Source organism: Peromyscus californicus, unplaced genomic scaffold, assembly GCF_007827085.1.
Source record: "Peromyscus californicus insignis strain IS unplaced genomic scaffold, ASM782708v3 Scaffold_18__1_contigs__length_77618521, whole genome shotgun sequence".
Lineage (NCBI taxonomy): Eukaryota > Metazoa > Chordata > Mammalia > Rodentia > Cricetidae > Peromyscus > Peromyscus californicus.
This window is the reverse complement of record NW_026294480.1, coordinates 5,009,969-5,025,081: the sequence shown is the minus strand read 5'-3', so window position 1 is coordinate 5,025,081 and position 15,113 is coordinate 5,009,969. Positions and strand designations below refer to the sequence as shown.

At 49.8% G+C, this 15,113-nt stretch overlaps 1 protein-coding gene across 2 annotated transcripts in view; it reads right to left on the bottom strand.

Moving 5' to 3' along the window:
• Nucleotides 1–2,747: 2,747 nt before the first annotated feature.
• Nucleotides 2,748–15,113, bottom strand: part of Tent4a (terminal nucleotidyltransferase 4A) — a 35,457-nt gene continuing 23,091 nt past the window's right edge. Inside the window, exons 5-13 of one of the 2 annotated variants that reach the window (XM_052742936.1) lie at nt 14,777–14,884; nt 13,862–13,990; nt 11,522–11,735; nt 9,454–9,580; nt 8,491–8,591; nt 7,751–7,923; nt 7,118–7,276; nt 5,995–6,159; nt 2,748–4,904 (exon numbers count right to left, since the gene is read on the bottom strand). In XM_052742936.1, the coding sequence (XP_052598896.1) occupies nt 4,710–4,904; nt 5,995–6,159; nt 7,118–7,276; nt 7,751–7,923; nt 8,491–8,591; nt 9,454–9,580; nt 11,522–11,735; nt 13,862–13,990; nt 14,777–14,884 (1,371 nt within the window). In that variant the 3' untranslated portion in view covers nt 2,748–4,709. The remainder of the gene's footprint in view (nt 4,905–5,994; nt 6,160–7,117; nt 7,277–7,750; nt 7,924–8,490; nt 8,592–9,453; nt 9,581–11,521; nt 11,736–13,861; nt 13,991–14,776; nt 14,885–15,113) is intronic. The other variant, XM_052742937.1, reaches the window with a different exon arrangement.

The window sequence follows — 15,113 nt, the reverse complement described above, 5'->3', positions numbered from 1 at the left end:
CCTTTGTGGCATACATGCACAGTTCCTGAAGGGTGGGTTCAATATGGCCAGGCAAATAGGCTACATACAGCTGTCCCATCAGCAAGGGTGGGTGCCAGGAGATGGCAGCATGGGGCAGAAGTCTGGATGAAGCACCTTGAGAAGCTGGGAAGAATGACCTGGAAAGCGACCAGCCCTGACCTGCTGTAAAACAGTCCATCTTCAACTCAGAATGTAACTCGCCGAGTAGATCCAGCTGCACGGCCACCCATGGGCACAAAGATATTTACTGTGCATTTAATGTCCCCAAGCAAAACTGAGCCCAACACAATACAGAGCACCCAATGAAACTGTCCACCTGATATCTAGAAAACACACCCAAAACCTTCACTTTCTACTTAAATGTAAGTTCTCTTTGCACTTTAAACTGGTAAACCTATTAAGCGATCAAAGAAAACAGCTATTGGGTGATTGGCAGTGTCTACTGTGCTGTGCTCCAATCATTCATAAATCATGGCATCGCAAAACCAAATGACATTTTTAAACCTGTACTAACTACTCTCTTCCAAATTGTCCAAGACCCTAAGAACCTTAAATATGAAAGAACACTAAGACTAAATGAATGCAAGAAAGGGGAGAGGCAGGCATTAAAATGTTTGTTTGGCCTGTTATAGTAAATTAATTCCTCATGCCAATTAGACCCTTTAAACTGATGGCCCAGCTTCACGGAGCAATCCCTTCAGGTCTGACACCAGTCTATGCTGATCAGGGGCCTCTCTGGGTGACAGTTCAGAGCTCTCTGTGTGTATAAGGAGTAGTTCACAGCCTGAGGACATGGTGCAGGGAGGTCAACTGGGACAGAAGACTGACAGAAGCCTGGGTGGGTGGCCTGATGGCTGCAGGGATACTTCCCCAGCAGTGAGAACACAAGCAATTAAAGAACACTGTCCTTCTAGAGACTCAGTCCCTCTACCTGCTCTGGGTCCCCAACAACTCCACACCTCACCCTCTGGCCTTGGCTGGGGCTGTCAGCTGGTAGGGTTGTGTACCAGGGTAACATCCTCAATTGGACTGCTCTTCACCTGCCACCCGACACTGGCTACCACACCGTGTCTTTCCAAGATGGCTCTCGTGGTGATATGGGAGAAAGGGCTGGGGGCATGCAGCCTGGAGAGGAGGTATGAGAGACCCAGAAGGGAGAGAGTGGGAACACAGGGATGGCAGCTTCTAAGTGGTGAAGGAATGCGGTCAGGTGATCGGCAGAGGCTGACAACCGGCCAATAAAGTGGATCTCAGGGCCACCCTGCCTGACCAGGAAGCTCCACCCACAGCATGTGGCTGCAAAGCTGGGGGAGCAAGAGGGGATGTGCTTAGAGACCCGCTGAGTTGGCAGCCTGGGGGGCAACTGTACAGAAACCCTGTCTAGGTTATATGATCAGAAGACAGGCCCAGGCCAGAAGTGCTCATGGAAACCGGCCAGTGCGGCTAGGAGTGCTCCGGAAAGTATGTGGAGAAGCCCATGAAGAGGATTTGCAGGGGCCAAATCAGGTTGAGCACAAATACTGCAGCGAGCTGAGCGGGGCAGGCAGCACCAGCTGGAGTCAGCAGGAGCTGGAGGCCGTGGAGAAAGGATGGGGACCCCAGCTGAAGAGTGGCGAGAGGCAGCAGCCCCAAGAGAGATGTGGTCTTTCGGGATATTGAGACGGGGCTGGTGGAACGGATGGCAACGATCAAGCTGACCAAGTGAAGTCTCAAGCTGTCACTGGAAGGGGAGGGGCTGCCTAGAAGCACGAAGGCCTGAAGCCCAAGGGCTTCCCTCTGACACTTACCCGAAAGGATTGTCATAATGTAAAGCGGTTGCCACCACCAGGGGGAAGGGCTGTGTGTATGGAGCAGTCCTGTGGCTCCTCTCATCTGCCATGTGGCCTTGAGAGGCAGCAAATGTCACCACAGCATCCGGCCTGCTTCTCGCCTTTAGGACTGAGCACACCTCCACAACCGCACTCCCAAAGACTCCTCCACTCCTCCCACATACACCTGCGCCAACAGTTATGAGGGAGAGGTTCACATCTGCACCCACTGCCTGGACACACACTCAGGACTTGAAGACTAACAGGTGAGACTAACAGCAATGTAATGCTCAGCAAAAATGGAAACAGCCCGCACTTCAAGACCAGTCTCACACTACTGAGGTCAGAATACCAGCTTCCAGGGAAAAAAGCCTCGTATGCGTTTTCTATCTTGCCTGGAATTCACTCAGGCTTCTAAGGTCATGACTTGGTCTTTCTCTGATTCAGTCACTGGGGAAAGAACTATTGTGTTAGAATGGATGAGCGTTTTTGTTCACACTCGTCCAAAGGCATTACAGTAGCCCACTATACACATTGAATGTGTCCTGTCACTTACAGTCATGCTTACCAAAATCCCTACAAATCACAAATTGAAGATGCATCATGTTTGGGAGCTTGAAGTGTGACAGTGTTGATTTGCACATTTCACTGGAACGCCTGAGTTCGGAGCATGGTACAATATGGTGTGCAGAGTCCTCCAGAAGTCTTCCAAGTACCCACATGTGGGGCTGGAACTCCTGCTACAGTCACAGTGGCCTTTCACAGTATCTAGGCACAACCCCATCTAATGAACTAACAGTAAAATGACCCATCACCACTCTGGCCGTGGGGATGATCTCAGAACCGTATTTAACCCAGCAAGCAGCAAATGCAGAAACCACCCACCCTTCAGAGGGAAGCATCTAGTCAACACAAAGCTGGTTTCTAAAGTTTATTAAAAATCAAAGAATAGAAAAAACTTTACATAAAAATATGTCAATTTTAGTGTCCACATTGTTGTCCACACACAAAATTGAAACATGATCTTTTTGTCAAACTGTAGCATGTGGCCACAGTGGTAGCCAGGCCAATTCATCTGGTTCACCATTAGGGGGATGGACACATACCTGTGCCTGGGATAGTACTTTAAAACGCACATCTGCGGGTCACTCGCACGGCCCCACGGTGGCTCCTTAATGCAGATACAGTCAATATTGCTAATGTGTAATTAGTACAGGCCTATGGACCAGTGTTCATAAATATTCTTTAGCAACAGGTTTCACAATTTAAATAGTTTTAAATATTTTGGATGATTCCAATCCTCATGAGCTGCAGACCCCATGTGCTACTCTGCTCTGGACTGTCTCCCATAGGCAGTGGCCCCACCACAGCAGCGAGAGGCAGACCCAGACACGCAGAATTTGTGCTTGGCAAGGCGTCCATCACATTCAGACATCAATCTACAACCCCCACTGCTGAGTGTCAATCACAAGTCCCAGCAATCAGCTTGTCTTGACATTCTCCACTAGTGGACCGAAAGACCGACCTACCTGTAGTGTTTCGCAGGGCCAGAACCCCATTTTAGAAACGGAAGCCAGAGGGCCTACAAGATGCAAGCACTCCCAGGACAGCTGTGGTGCTCCAGAGACTCAGGGTTAGGCGATGGATAGATTCTTGTCCAAAAACAGTGACAAAGACAGTGGTTGTTGTGGCAGACTACTTGCATAGTACACCTGTATGCTTCCGACGCCAGGCTCCCGGGCCCACGCTGGGCTGTGCTCTCCTGTGATACATTAACAGACTCCCCGCGTGCCCAGAACAGCGGAGGTACTTTTCAGATATTTGCTCTTAACAGAACGAGTGCATACCGCTATGCAGATTCCTCAACGGAATCAAGGAAATTCCTTTCTCCACATTCCTAATCTGGGTGCCATTGTCTGTGATGATACTCACCAGGCCCACGGCTCTAGACCGCATCACTTAACGGACCAAAGCACGTCCACAGTCACAATACTTTACGATTTGTACGATGTGACAACCTCTTCTCCCCTTAGAGGTTTTTACTTCTGGCACTTTAAATGCTGGATTTGCTGTCTAGTTTTTAAAAACCCAAACCAAAATGTCAGAACTTGTGGTCAGAGCAGGACACAGCCCAAGGCCTACAGCAAGGCTGCCAGGTATATACTGGAGGCCTGGGAGCTGAGTGCCTCACAAAACCATCAAGGTGACTTGGCCCCTTCACTGCATCTGACCAAAAGAAAAGACGTAAAAATAAAGCCCACAAGCCCCTCCTCACGGTGTTCATGTAATGACGCTTAACAGACAACCAGCCAACACGAGGAACCCAACTTAGAAAATGCAAATTGGGAAAGGATCTAAGCATGTTTAAAAAAAATTCCCTCCTCCCTTAAATATAACTTATGTGAAAATATGAAATTAAATAAAAAATATCTGAGTTATTGCACAAATCATAAGTTTTCAATATTTACATAGAAAAACAGTCCCGAAGTTTCAAACAAGACATGAGGGCAGTAAAGCGGCAGCCTGCGCACTCCCATGGGACAGACACGGAGCAGGGCTTGACTACTCTGCCCGGGACAGGCAGACACGGGCTGCAGAACCCCCGCACGAGCACATCCGGTCCCTGCCACTCCTGAGCCGCCCTGGTGGGCACGGACGAAGACTTCTAGGCAGGCAGACGCACATCCACGTGTAGTAAGGCTTCACAGATGAGCACATGGAGCTGCTCTGTAAGATGGATGCGGCCACCACACAAACATGCAGAGTGACCAGTGCTGGGCGGCACTCGGCAGCCCACGGTGGAGGTGCTGGATGCTGGTCTCGGTTCCCTGCGGTACCCGAGGCCGATGGGCAGTCTGGGGTGGGAGCAGCCAGGAGCCATTATCTGCTGAGACTCACAGGCAGGCTGTCCCTCGTGTGCGCGTGCTTTTTCCTCCTCCAGCCAGTGCGGTTGTACTGGTGGTGTCCTCGGTTGCCAACAGGAGGCCTCACGGTTCCACTGCCCACAGAGCTGTAGCCTCCACCCTGGGTGTGGTTGTGGGAGCCTTTCATGGACAGTTTCATGCCACTGTGCTGCTGGAAAGACAGAGAACAGGGCTGGAGTGCAGCATGCGACCACAGATGACAAGAACCTCACGGCCGCATCATCACTGCTGGGATATGCAGTGGGCAGGAGGGAACCCTTCACTGACAAGAACGTCAGTTCAGTCCGTGTCCTCCACAGACTTCTAACTTGTTCTGCTTCTCCACAGGCATGAGACGGTCCTATAAACCTGGGCCCTGTCTGGAGTCATGCATGCCTGCCTACGTTTCAGCATCTTTCCAGGCAGCAGCAAAGCTTTGGGCTATTTCCAAAGCAACTGCAAAGTGCACAACAGCAACACGAGCAGCTTTGGGAGTCAGGCGAACCCACCAGGCCCAGGAGGCCCAGGAGGAAAGGAAAGGCAGCAGAGCTGAGGGCCGGAGAGCTCTCCCACCCATGCCAGCACACCACGGTCAGTTATGAGTGACAGCGCCAGAGAGAACGGAACCGCACTGCACGCTGGGGTGGGGTGAGCAAAGAGGAGCTCCCAGAGGGAGGACTGCCAGCACTGACTGCTGCCCAAACTGCACTGAAGCCCAGACAGCATCCAGCTCTGTGTGGTCACAGCCCTGCACACGGGATGGAACAGACTCTATCTAATGCCTTAGAGGACAGAGCAGGACCTCAGGGCATGAAGCACTCCCAGGGCTAATGAGACTTGGGATGCAAGACATCCCAGCATGGTCTGGCACAAAGCTCCCCACTCCTGGCAGGGAAGCCAATGACTGGGTAGACGACAGGATGACACAGTGCCACACACTATGTTTGGCTTTACCTTTGGATAAAAAAAAACAAAAAACAAAACTATGTGGTAAAATGAACTTGAGTACACTGAACACCAAGTAAGTCTTCAACTTTGACCCCTGCTCTCCTTTACACTGTAGTACCAGTGAAGAACTGAGTGTGCTACTATTTAAACTGTCAGACTAGACCATTTTAAACACTGTTTACAAAAGAAAAACAAGTATGAGTCTGCACAGCCAAGACACAAAGGCCCGTTTAAAACTTTCTGGAATTCTCTTCGAGGGGGAGGGCCTGGGCCCAGCTGGAGCGGCTGCAATGGCAATAGCAGCCGGCACTCACCTTGTGATACAGGTGAGGACTGGACAGTGGATTGGGGGACGCCGAGGGGATGGCTGGGGAAGTCACGTGGTGAACAGCCTTCAGAGATGTGGTTCCTTCAACAACAGCCTGTCTGCAAGGAACAGGGGCAACTCCGAGGGTCGGCGGGGGGATAGTAAACCTGGTCTAGAAGGAAAGAGAAACAAAGGCCTCAGAGTGGGAGGTGGGGACCAAGGTCCCTACCAGAAGACAAGCTGATCTGGGACACAATTCAACAGCTTAACCAACTGAAGCTCCATGTGTGCACGAGTTGAGGGTCTGGGCTGCGCTGTTGGGGTGAACTGTGCAAACACGCCCCCACAGGAGTCATGTGCTTTAGCAGCTCACAGCCTCAAAGCAGGTCTGTAGGCTGGATCTCAGCAGGGCCAAGTGACTCCAGGAAATACATCTATCTGTATGTCCTGTGCTGCTTTACTCGCCCTCCATTTCAAAAAGCGGCTTTTTAATTTTTTTTCCCCCTCTTGAGACAGGGTTTCTCTATGTAGCTCTGCCTGTCCTGGAACTCACTCTGTAGACCAGGCTGGCATCAAACTCACAAAGATCCGCCTGCCTCTGCCTCCCGAGTGCTGGGATTAAAGGCATGTGCCACCACCGCCCGGCTTACTTTCACTTTCAAGCAAATAATGTATTGAGTGTATACAAATCCAATTGATATATAATTGGTATGTATACACAAAATTGAGTATTATATTTTGTATTGATTTTATATAAATTTTAGAAAGAATTAAGTTCCCAAACAATGTGTAATTAGCACAGAGTCCAAATCCATGCTAACACGTCAATGGTCTGTACACTAAACTCTGAGGGAAAGAAAGTGTCTACTTCAGCTAGCAATGGGTAATGCTGGGTAATGCCCAGACACTGTGTGCAGGACACTGAGACATCACCCATGAGAGGCATTCAGTTCTCAAGACCTGCATCACATTCCAGCAAATCAGAGACCATCTTACAGAATTCTGCAGCCACCAAAACACATCAATTCCTAGGGTCCAAAGTGCCTACAGGAGACTCAATTCACAGTAAACACTGATCTATTCTCGTGTACTGCTTGGCTCGGAGGCTGTCCCTGGGGAGGATGCTGTACCTGATTGTTCGTTGTCATGATCAATGTTCTGGAAGCAGCAGGCTGAGGTTTGCTGCTGGGCATTGGCAAGGCTGTGGGCAGGCTGGCCATCAGGGTGGTGGGTGCTTGTCGGCTGAACTGACAAACACTGGGTGTGGTACAGGCTGGCGCGTCTGAGTCCTAGAGTCCAGCACAGAAACAAGGAGAGCTGTAAGCACAGTGTGATTCAGGGAGGCAAGCAGGAAAGGTCATGAGAGCAAACCCAGCTGAGTGACAGGTGGCCCAAGTGTAGCCCGCTTCCTCAGTCCCTTCAAAACCGAGGAAGACTAGGCTATAGGAAATACAGATGAGACACGTGGGCTTCAGTTTATAAATCTCTAAACCAGATTTAAAAAAAAAAAAAAAAAAAAACCACTAAAAAAAGTCCACAGCTTGGCTGAGTGCTATTACTACCTTGGTCAATGGGTCATGTAAGCAACACAGCCTGGGGTTAAGGCTTATGCCAAAGAAGGTTGAGCACAGACTTCACACGCACGCACCCATGAACATCCAGGAAGGGACTAAGATGGAGGAGCACATCCCTGCTAGAGATAAAAAGGACACCGACACCACCCCACAGATGAGGGAGACAGTCAAGAGCAAAAGCCTACTCACAATATCACTTCCAGAGAGTGAGGACACGGAAGAGGCAGAGGAGCCTGAGGAGAGCAGCTGGGGACTGGACAGGGACAGAGTCAGGCGCTGGCTGTAAGGGGAGCTGGGCTCCCGGCTCTTCATCTGCTCTCCATTGCAAGTGTTGATTCTCTCCTTTATCTTAATCCTGTTGTCTGGGGCAGGAAAGCAAAGCCTGGCTCAGTAATTAGTGCAATGTGCGGGCAGCACAAGGGCTACTGAGCTCTGAAATGCTGCATGTGTGACTAACAAACCAAACATTAAATCTGAATTAATCTAATTTTAAATGTGCATTAAACTAGTTATCAGAAAACATTATAATATTTGTCCAACACTGGGTATATAAATCTTAACCTGTAGCTTTTATAAACTATAACATAAAGCAAGTATTTCCAATAGAAATGTAGAATTCTGAGATACAAAGACACACTAGAATTCTAAGATTTGACACGGAAAAAAAAAAAAAACCTATCTCAATTTACATGTTGGAATGCAAGTGTCTTGGCCGAATCAAATGCAGCATAACAGCTTCTCTCCCCTGCCCCTTCCCACATGCCAAATGCAACTTCTGTTTCTAAGGTCAGAGCTTATGGGATGAACAGCCTATCAGAAAAGCAGAAAAAGGAGCCACTGTCTTGGCTTGAGCAACCCACAAGAGGGTAAGAGATGCTTCTGTGCTAACGGGACAGAGGGCCAGGCCTCACACTGTGTCAGCCTCTCACCCAGCTCTGGAGACGGAAGGATTCTGCTGCCCCACTTTTCTTTGATCCACCTCCGGTAGTCAATCACTTCCTGGGTGACTTTGATGATTCTTCCTAAAGTACTGCAAAGAACAAGGTTGGACACCGACATCAGGTGTCAAGTGTGAGGCTCATTAAGGACAAAAGAAACTGAGCTGAGTGAACTTTACAAAACAACCTTGAGTTCTGACATGTTTACATTCAAGTGTACCCTGAGATCATGGTAGGACAAAAGGAGGTTCAGTATGTAGATGTCCTTAACCAAGATCTGTCTACAAAAGATGATGGCTTAAATCCATTTCTTAGGGGAGCCCAGACTCCCATTCACAGCAGTTATGAAGTTCTGATTTCGTTTCCCACTGCACAGATAGGAGAGACCCAAGTGCCCATCACAGGGCTAAGGCTGGCCTGCAACACTGTGTACAGCCAATGGGCATAAAGCCAGTATCATTCCGAACAGCTTCCTGGGAGAGCCCACCCCGGAACAGACAGAAACACACACTTCTTTCCTTCCCTTTGCTCCCATCCCCTGCCAGCTGTCTGCTCTCCACCCCCAACACACTACACAGCAGCTAACCTGGAGTCAGAGAAACATGTCTGACTGGAGGACAGAGCAGTGTGCTCAGAGAACTGCCCACATGCTAATCGCGCACACCTGACGGCTGCTGGACAAGCACCATCCCAAGGCTTTAGAAGTCAGGGATCTGCCCCCAGTACAGAACACCCTATTAGTAAATGTTAATAAATACCACCCCACAAGAAATGTCCATGGGCCCTAGACCATGGGCCACCCAAAAGCCATTCTGAATCCCAACAGGCTTTATCACCAAGGTCCACTCAACTATGGCAGAGTACCCACCAATGCCACAGAAACACATGACTAGAGAAAGTACAGATGCCACTCCACAGGAGAGAAGCCCAGAACCCTGGCACAAGACCCATTACCTTTCAGAATCCCTGTTCGGGTAAGACCTGGCGAGCGGTGACACAGCGTGGCTGAGCACAATATACGCATAGTCAAACACCTGCTTCACCTGCATGGCCCCGTAGGAACTCCGCCCGACATCGTTCCCTGCAACGAAAGGCCACTGTCAGACCGCTTCAGAGCTGGACGTCACCTGCCGTTCCCAACTTCTCAGAATCACTAAATGCCTCCAACTGCAGCAGCTCAGGCAACAGGCATGTGATGCAGCACACAGCTCATGGTATGGAGTACAGACAGGCTCAGTGTGCATCAGACTCCACATGACCAGTCTACTACCACAAATGGTATCCTGACAGCTCATGAGCTCTGCTAAGTCCCCAGGGGCAGAAAAAGAAAACCCACATGGAAACCCACCACACCACAAGGAAATCCACGACATCCTAACCGCCACCCAGCAGTGTGGACCTGCCATGATCAACCACCTCATGGATAATTCCTGACAGTGTCCCACAGCATGACAGGCGTAGTTCACCTGAGCACACTATCAGAACTGGTGGAAGTATGCTCTTCAAGGAAGAGGGCAGGTGGAAACTCCCAGAGCAAACCAATGAAGCCATCACTAGAGCCAAGAGTGAACTTTAACGTTCACTCCGCACAGGCAGGGAAGGTATGGACTGTTTAGGGAGGACACTGGAATTTTGTTTCCTAGATTCAGGTACAGAACAGTAGTGATGCAGGTACACTGAACCCAACACCTGAAGACAAGGTGTCTACAGCTTGAGGGTCCAACAGACACTCCCACACAGCACTCCCAGAAAACCGCACCTCCCCATCTATGCAGTCTGTCATGCCACTTAAAGACAGCTGAGCAGAACTGTCAGTCCATTTTCTTTCAGCAGATTTTTACAGAAATCAATCTCACCCTAGAAGCAATGAAACACTACTAAAATGATCATTACATTTTAGGATAATAAAATAAATAAATAATGAACAGGAACAAACACAAATGAAACCACAACCCGGGGTGTGGGGGTGTAGTGAGGGACAGGTTCCCTAATGTAGGGGTGTGGGGGTGTAGTGTGGGGCAGTCCCTAATGTAGAGGTGTGGGGGTGTAGTGAGGGACAGGTTCCCTAATGTAGGGGTGTGGGGGTGTAGTGAGGGACAGGTTCCCTAATGTAGGGGTGTGAGGGTGTAGTGAGTGACAGTCCCTAATGTAGGGGTGTGGGGGTGTAGTGAGGGACAGGTTCCCTAATGTAGGGGTGTGGGGGTGTAGTGAGGGACAGTCCCTAATGTAGGGGTGTGGGGGTGTAGTGAGGGACAGTCCCTAATGTAGGGGTGTGGGGGTGTAGTGAGGGACAGTCCCTAATGTAGGGGTGTGGGGGTGTAGTGAGGGACAGTCCCTAATGTAGGGGTGTGGGGGTGTAGTGAGGGACAGTCCCTAATGTAGGGGTGTGGGGGTGTAGTGAGGGACAGTCACTAATGTAGGGGTGTGGGGGTGCAGTGGGGGATAAGGTCCCCTAACATAGAAAGCCCGTGAGGAGCCTGCTCAGCAAACCCCAGCTGCTGCTCATGCAATCCCATGAGAAAAGGACAAAGCAGCAGGGACCTGTGGCCGTCACAGCCATCCTGTCAGCTGCCCATCACTGAGTCTCTCACCAGCGTAGGTATCTCACCCCAGAGACGCTCAATAGGCATGTGCATAATTGAACAGTAACCATCAGACAAGAACATCAGACTGACAAAGATTTAAAGACCAACTGTTACCACGGTGACACAAGCCCATGGGAGTGAGGCTGGCCGAGTTCTAGCTCGGCCACCCAGTAAGCAACGTTCACCAGGACACAGGAAAGGAACGGGAGAAACACCTGGGGAAGACTCCGCACTTACTGGCACAAGCTTCTTCCCAGAGGTGAACAGTTTCTGTAAGGATATAGGGATTAACCTTTCCTAATTCTGGGGTTCACACAACGTAAACACTTTAAAAGGCAGTAAACTAGCTAGACAAGGACTCCTGAAAGTGTCACCACTGAGTCTGCAGACACAAAAACCAGCACTGCGCTTCCAGCAGTGAGGAGGAGTAGGCTCACCAGGCAACAGGGGGTCCTCAATGCACAGCATCGACGGTCGGTACCCACTGGTCATGGCTTTCATAATCTCTTCTTTGGCGATATAGGCACCTCCTTCTTTTATTCTAATACCAGTTTTCAAGTAATTAAAATTTCTTCCATAAAGTTCAAAAAATTCTACAAGAAGCATTCCAAGGTTTTCGTCAGCTCTCCGGGCATCAATTCTTGGATGTAACTGTAAAAGCAGCACAGCCACAGACGTATGAGCTCAAGGTACATTCGACAGACACTCACCTGGCAGCCCCTCCAGAGTGAGAGGAGCCCCCACTCAACAGCGCCAGGCCACCCGTCAGTCACTCAGACCACGACTTCCAAACACAGGCATCGAACTGGCCTCATGCTGCCCAACAGTAGGTACGTTTTCCGTCTGTGCAACTGTCCCTCATATTACTCTCATCGTCCTGAAATGCCACCAATAGGTGGCAGGATGACACTGAACAGAACCACACGGCACGTGAACCAGACTGTGAGCGGACTAAGCGTTAACTCTGCACAGGGATCTCACATGCTGCTTTCATACACACCACACTCTCTTCAAGAAGCCAAAGCTCCTTCTGACCCTGCCCACTGTCCCCTGACAATTCCTAAGTGCCAGTGACGTGCAGCCAGCACTAAGGAATGAGCGTAAGCAGCCCGTCAGTCTCGCTGGCCACACTCCAAGCACTGGAGGGTTGTGTATGGCTCAGTCTCCTTAGCCACACAGAACTCTGTCCTTCGCACAATTCTAGATGGTGACGGTCAAGTTCCACTAATACACCAGTCTGGCAGCACAGTGGGTGAAGCATGAAGCATGGCTCCCCCAGGAGAGATCCCTTGTGACATCGGAGCTCTGGGTTCCTGGATCTAACCTCTTCCAAAGAACAGGGCATTCTGCCTTTGAGTCAAATCGGATGCTCCAGTCAGCCCAGTCCAGGGCCTGGCCTCCTTCCCTCAGGCAGATGTGAGATGAGCACGATGATACACCAGGTCCAGCCTGAGGCAGCTGGGCTCTAACACAGGCACAGAAGGTAGAGAGGAAACAGCAATCCCATCCTGTCTATTTGGCCCTGTGAGGTCTGGACCCCAGTAACAAGCACACCAGGAGGCCCTGGGAACCCCCTCTCAAGGTGACATGCACATAAACGTTCTTACAAGATAACTGAAATGTGTTACCTCAAATCAGGGGTACTCAGGAAATAAAAACAGAGCCAGTCAGCTCACAATAATGTCACACACTTGGTGTGCTATGAGGCTGCACCATTAGATTAGAACAGGGTGGGCTGGGTGGAGCTCAGGGCTCAGCACTAAAAGCTTCTCTGCTGTCACATCTCCAGGACACAAGCTTCAGGGGCACAAGTCTGGGAGCCAAAGCTCACACACAGCCCTGGCGAGCTGTAGTTTAACCTGCAGGCTAACAATGTCACTGGAAATGATAAACCCTCACCAAATGCAAAGGAAAATCACTGATATACATGGGGACATGTACTTGGGTGGCTAAAATACACAGGCAATTTTTTTTTCTCCAGCAAATGTAAATGTAATAGAATTTTAATTAACTTAGGTACTATTTTATATATGTGAAAGTGTCAGCAGAGACAAAAAGCTCATACCTATAATCTCAGCACTCGGGAGCCCAAGGCAAAAAAATTGTTCCTAGTTCAAGGCCAGCCTGGACTACCTAGTGAATTCCAGGTCAGTCTGGCCTGCAGAGTGAGAGATCCATGCCGACAGGCCTCCCCTGTGCTTCACTCACCAAGGTAAACAAAGATGACACCTAACTCAAGACCATCAATCCCAGAAGGCTTGCCAAGCAAAGTGGCTCACTTATGCAAGCTCAGCCCCAGGGAAGCTGTCCAGAGGACTGTCGTGGGTCCAGTCAGCCTGGGTTACACAGTAAGTCTCAGGCCATGCAGGACTAGAGCGACTTTATCTCCAAAACCAAACGAGAAAAACATAGAAGGAACTTTCTCCATCTTTTCCCCATGTTGGTACCTGCCCTTTATTCTGAAGTGTTTGGGGACAAACTGCAGAAAAGCACCAATGAAAAAGGCTTTTTGTGATTTATATATAAATAAACCAACTAACTCTTGCTCTCTCTTGCTCTGAATGCACAATATATGTGTTCTAAACATACAAAAGCTTCCTGGAGCTCAGATGGACATCACGTGACAGAAGTCAGCCACAGAATACAGCTTCAGGAACCACACTGAACAAGACACCATGCCTTGAGCCAGCCAGCGCAGCAGCAGGAAGGAAGCTGCTCCGCCCGTGGTGAGGGTCACCGTGTACCTCAAGAGAAGCAGTTCAGAGGAGGCCACTCACCTGCAGGAAGCTGATGGCCATTAAGATGAGGCTGTAGGAGCTGATGCCTCCCGTGAAGACTTCATTCAGATCCCTCTGCAGGAGGAACTGCTTCAACACTAAAATCAAGTACGGCAGTAGCGAGTACTTCTGTAAAGCAAAGCAAACACGTACCGGTCAGCTGACGTGCTTCTACAGGGACTCTAGACAGCAAGCTTCACATGAGAGAGAGAACTGCTCATCCATCCTCTTGCCCCCACCTCCAAACAAGAATTGTCTCCAGTTTTAGGCTTAAGGATTCACACTAGCTGAGGGAGTATGAAAAGGCCCTCTCTCCCCCAGTAGTGACTCAGTGGGACACAGGAGGACCCTGCCACCAGAGTCCTGAGCATTCAGAGGGAGTAAGCAGATGCACTCGGGCTGTGAGCAGAAGGAAAGCAGGGAGGCTAGGACATGGGGAGAGGCTGATCCAGTGGACGACAGACAGGAGACCCCAGGGCTCTGTTCAGGAGGGAGCCGTCCGCCTGACTGCCAACAGCCTGGTCAGAGCTCCAGACGGCATGAGCTCAAGCACGAAGCCAACTCTCACACGCAGAGGCACTGAGGCCTCCAAAGGGAGCTGACCCACAGAAGGAATGTCCGCCTCAACTTGTGAGTGTGGCCCTGAGCCGGGAACAAGGCTGTGCACTAACAGAAAGAACATTTCTCCCAAGCTCTCTAAAATGAGGTTCAATGTTAGTAAGTAGTTACTCCAAGTAAATCAGAAAAACAGCTATGTACTTCCTGAGTTCCTCTAGAAACCCCATTAAAGGGTACTCATAATTCCATCAGCTGTATCACTAACAAGGCACCATACCAAAATTTTTAACATTCACGAGAAAAATGAGTACCAAGATCTCCCATCCCGTCTTTACTGTGGACCTGTGACAGCAGTACCTTCATGTAATTCTTGATGAACTCGGCTGCCCGGACACCAGTCTCCATGTTAAAGCTAATGTCGACTTTGACTTCAGTCTCCTGGTCTGTGAGCTTTATGATTGGCACCTATGAAGATTTAATTTAAAAACTGCTTTGACATCCACATTCTCCAGACAGCCATCCACCTTTCTCTCTCCACAAATGGGAATTAGCAGTCCTCAACAGCAGTATTAAAGAGAAGGGCTCTGTCGGGAGTTCATCTCAGTGATCACGTCCATCTCCCCTCCTCCCTCACAGCAGGATTCCCACTGTACCTGCTCCTACAGGCTGACTCTGAAGTGGGACAGCCAGAAGG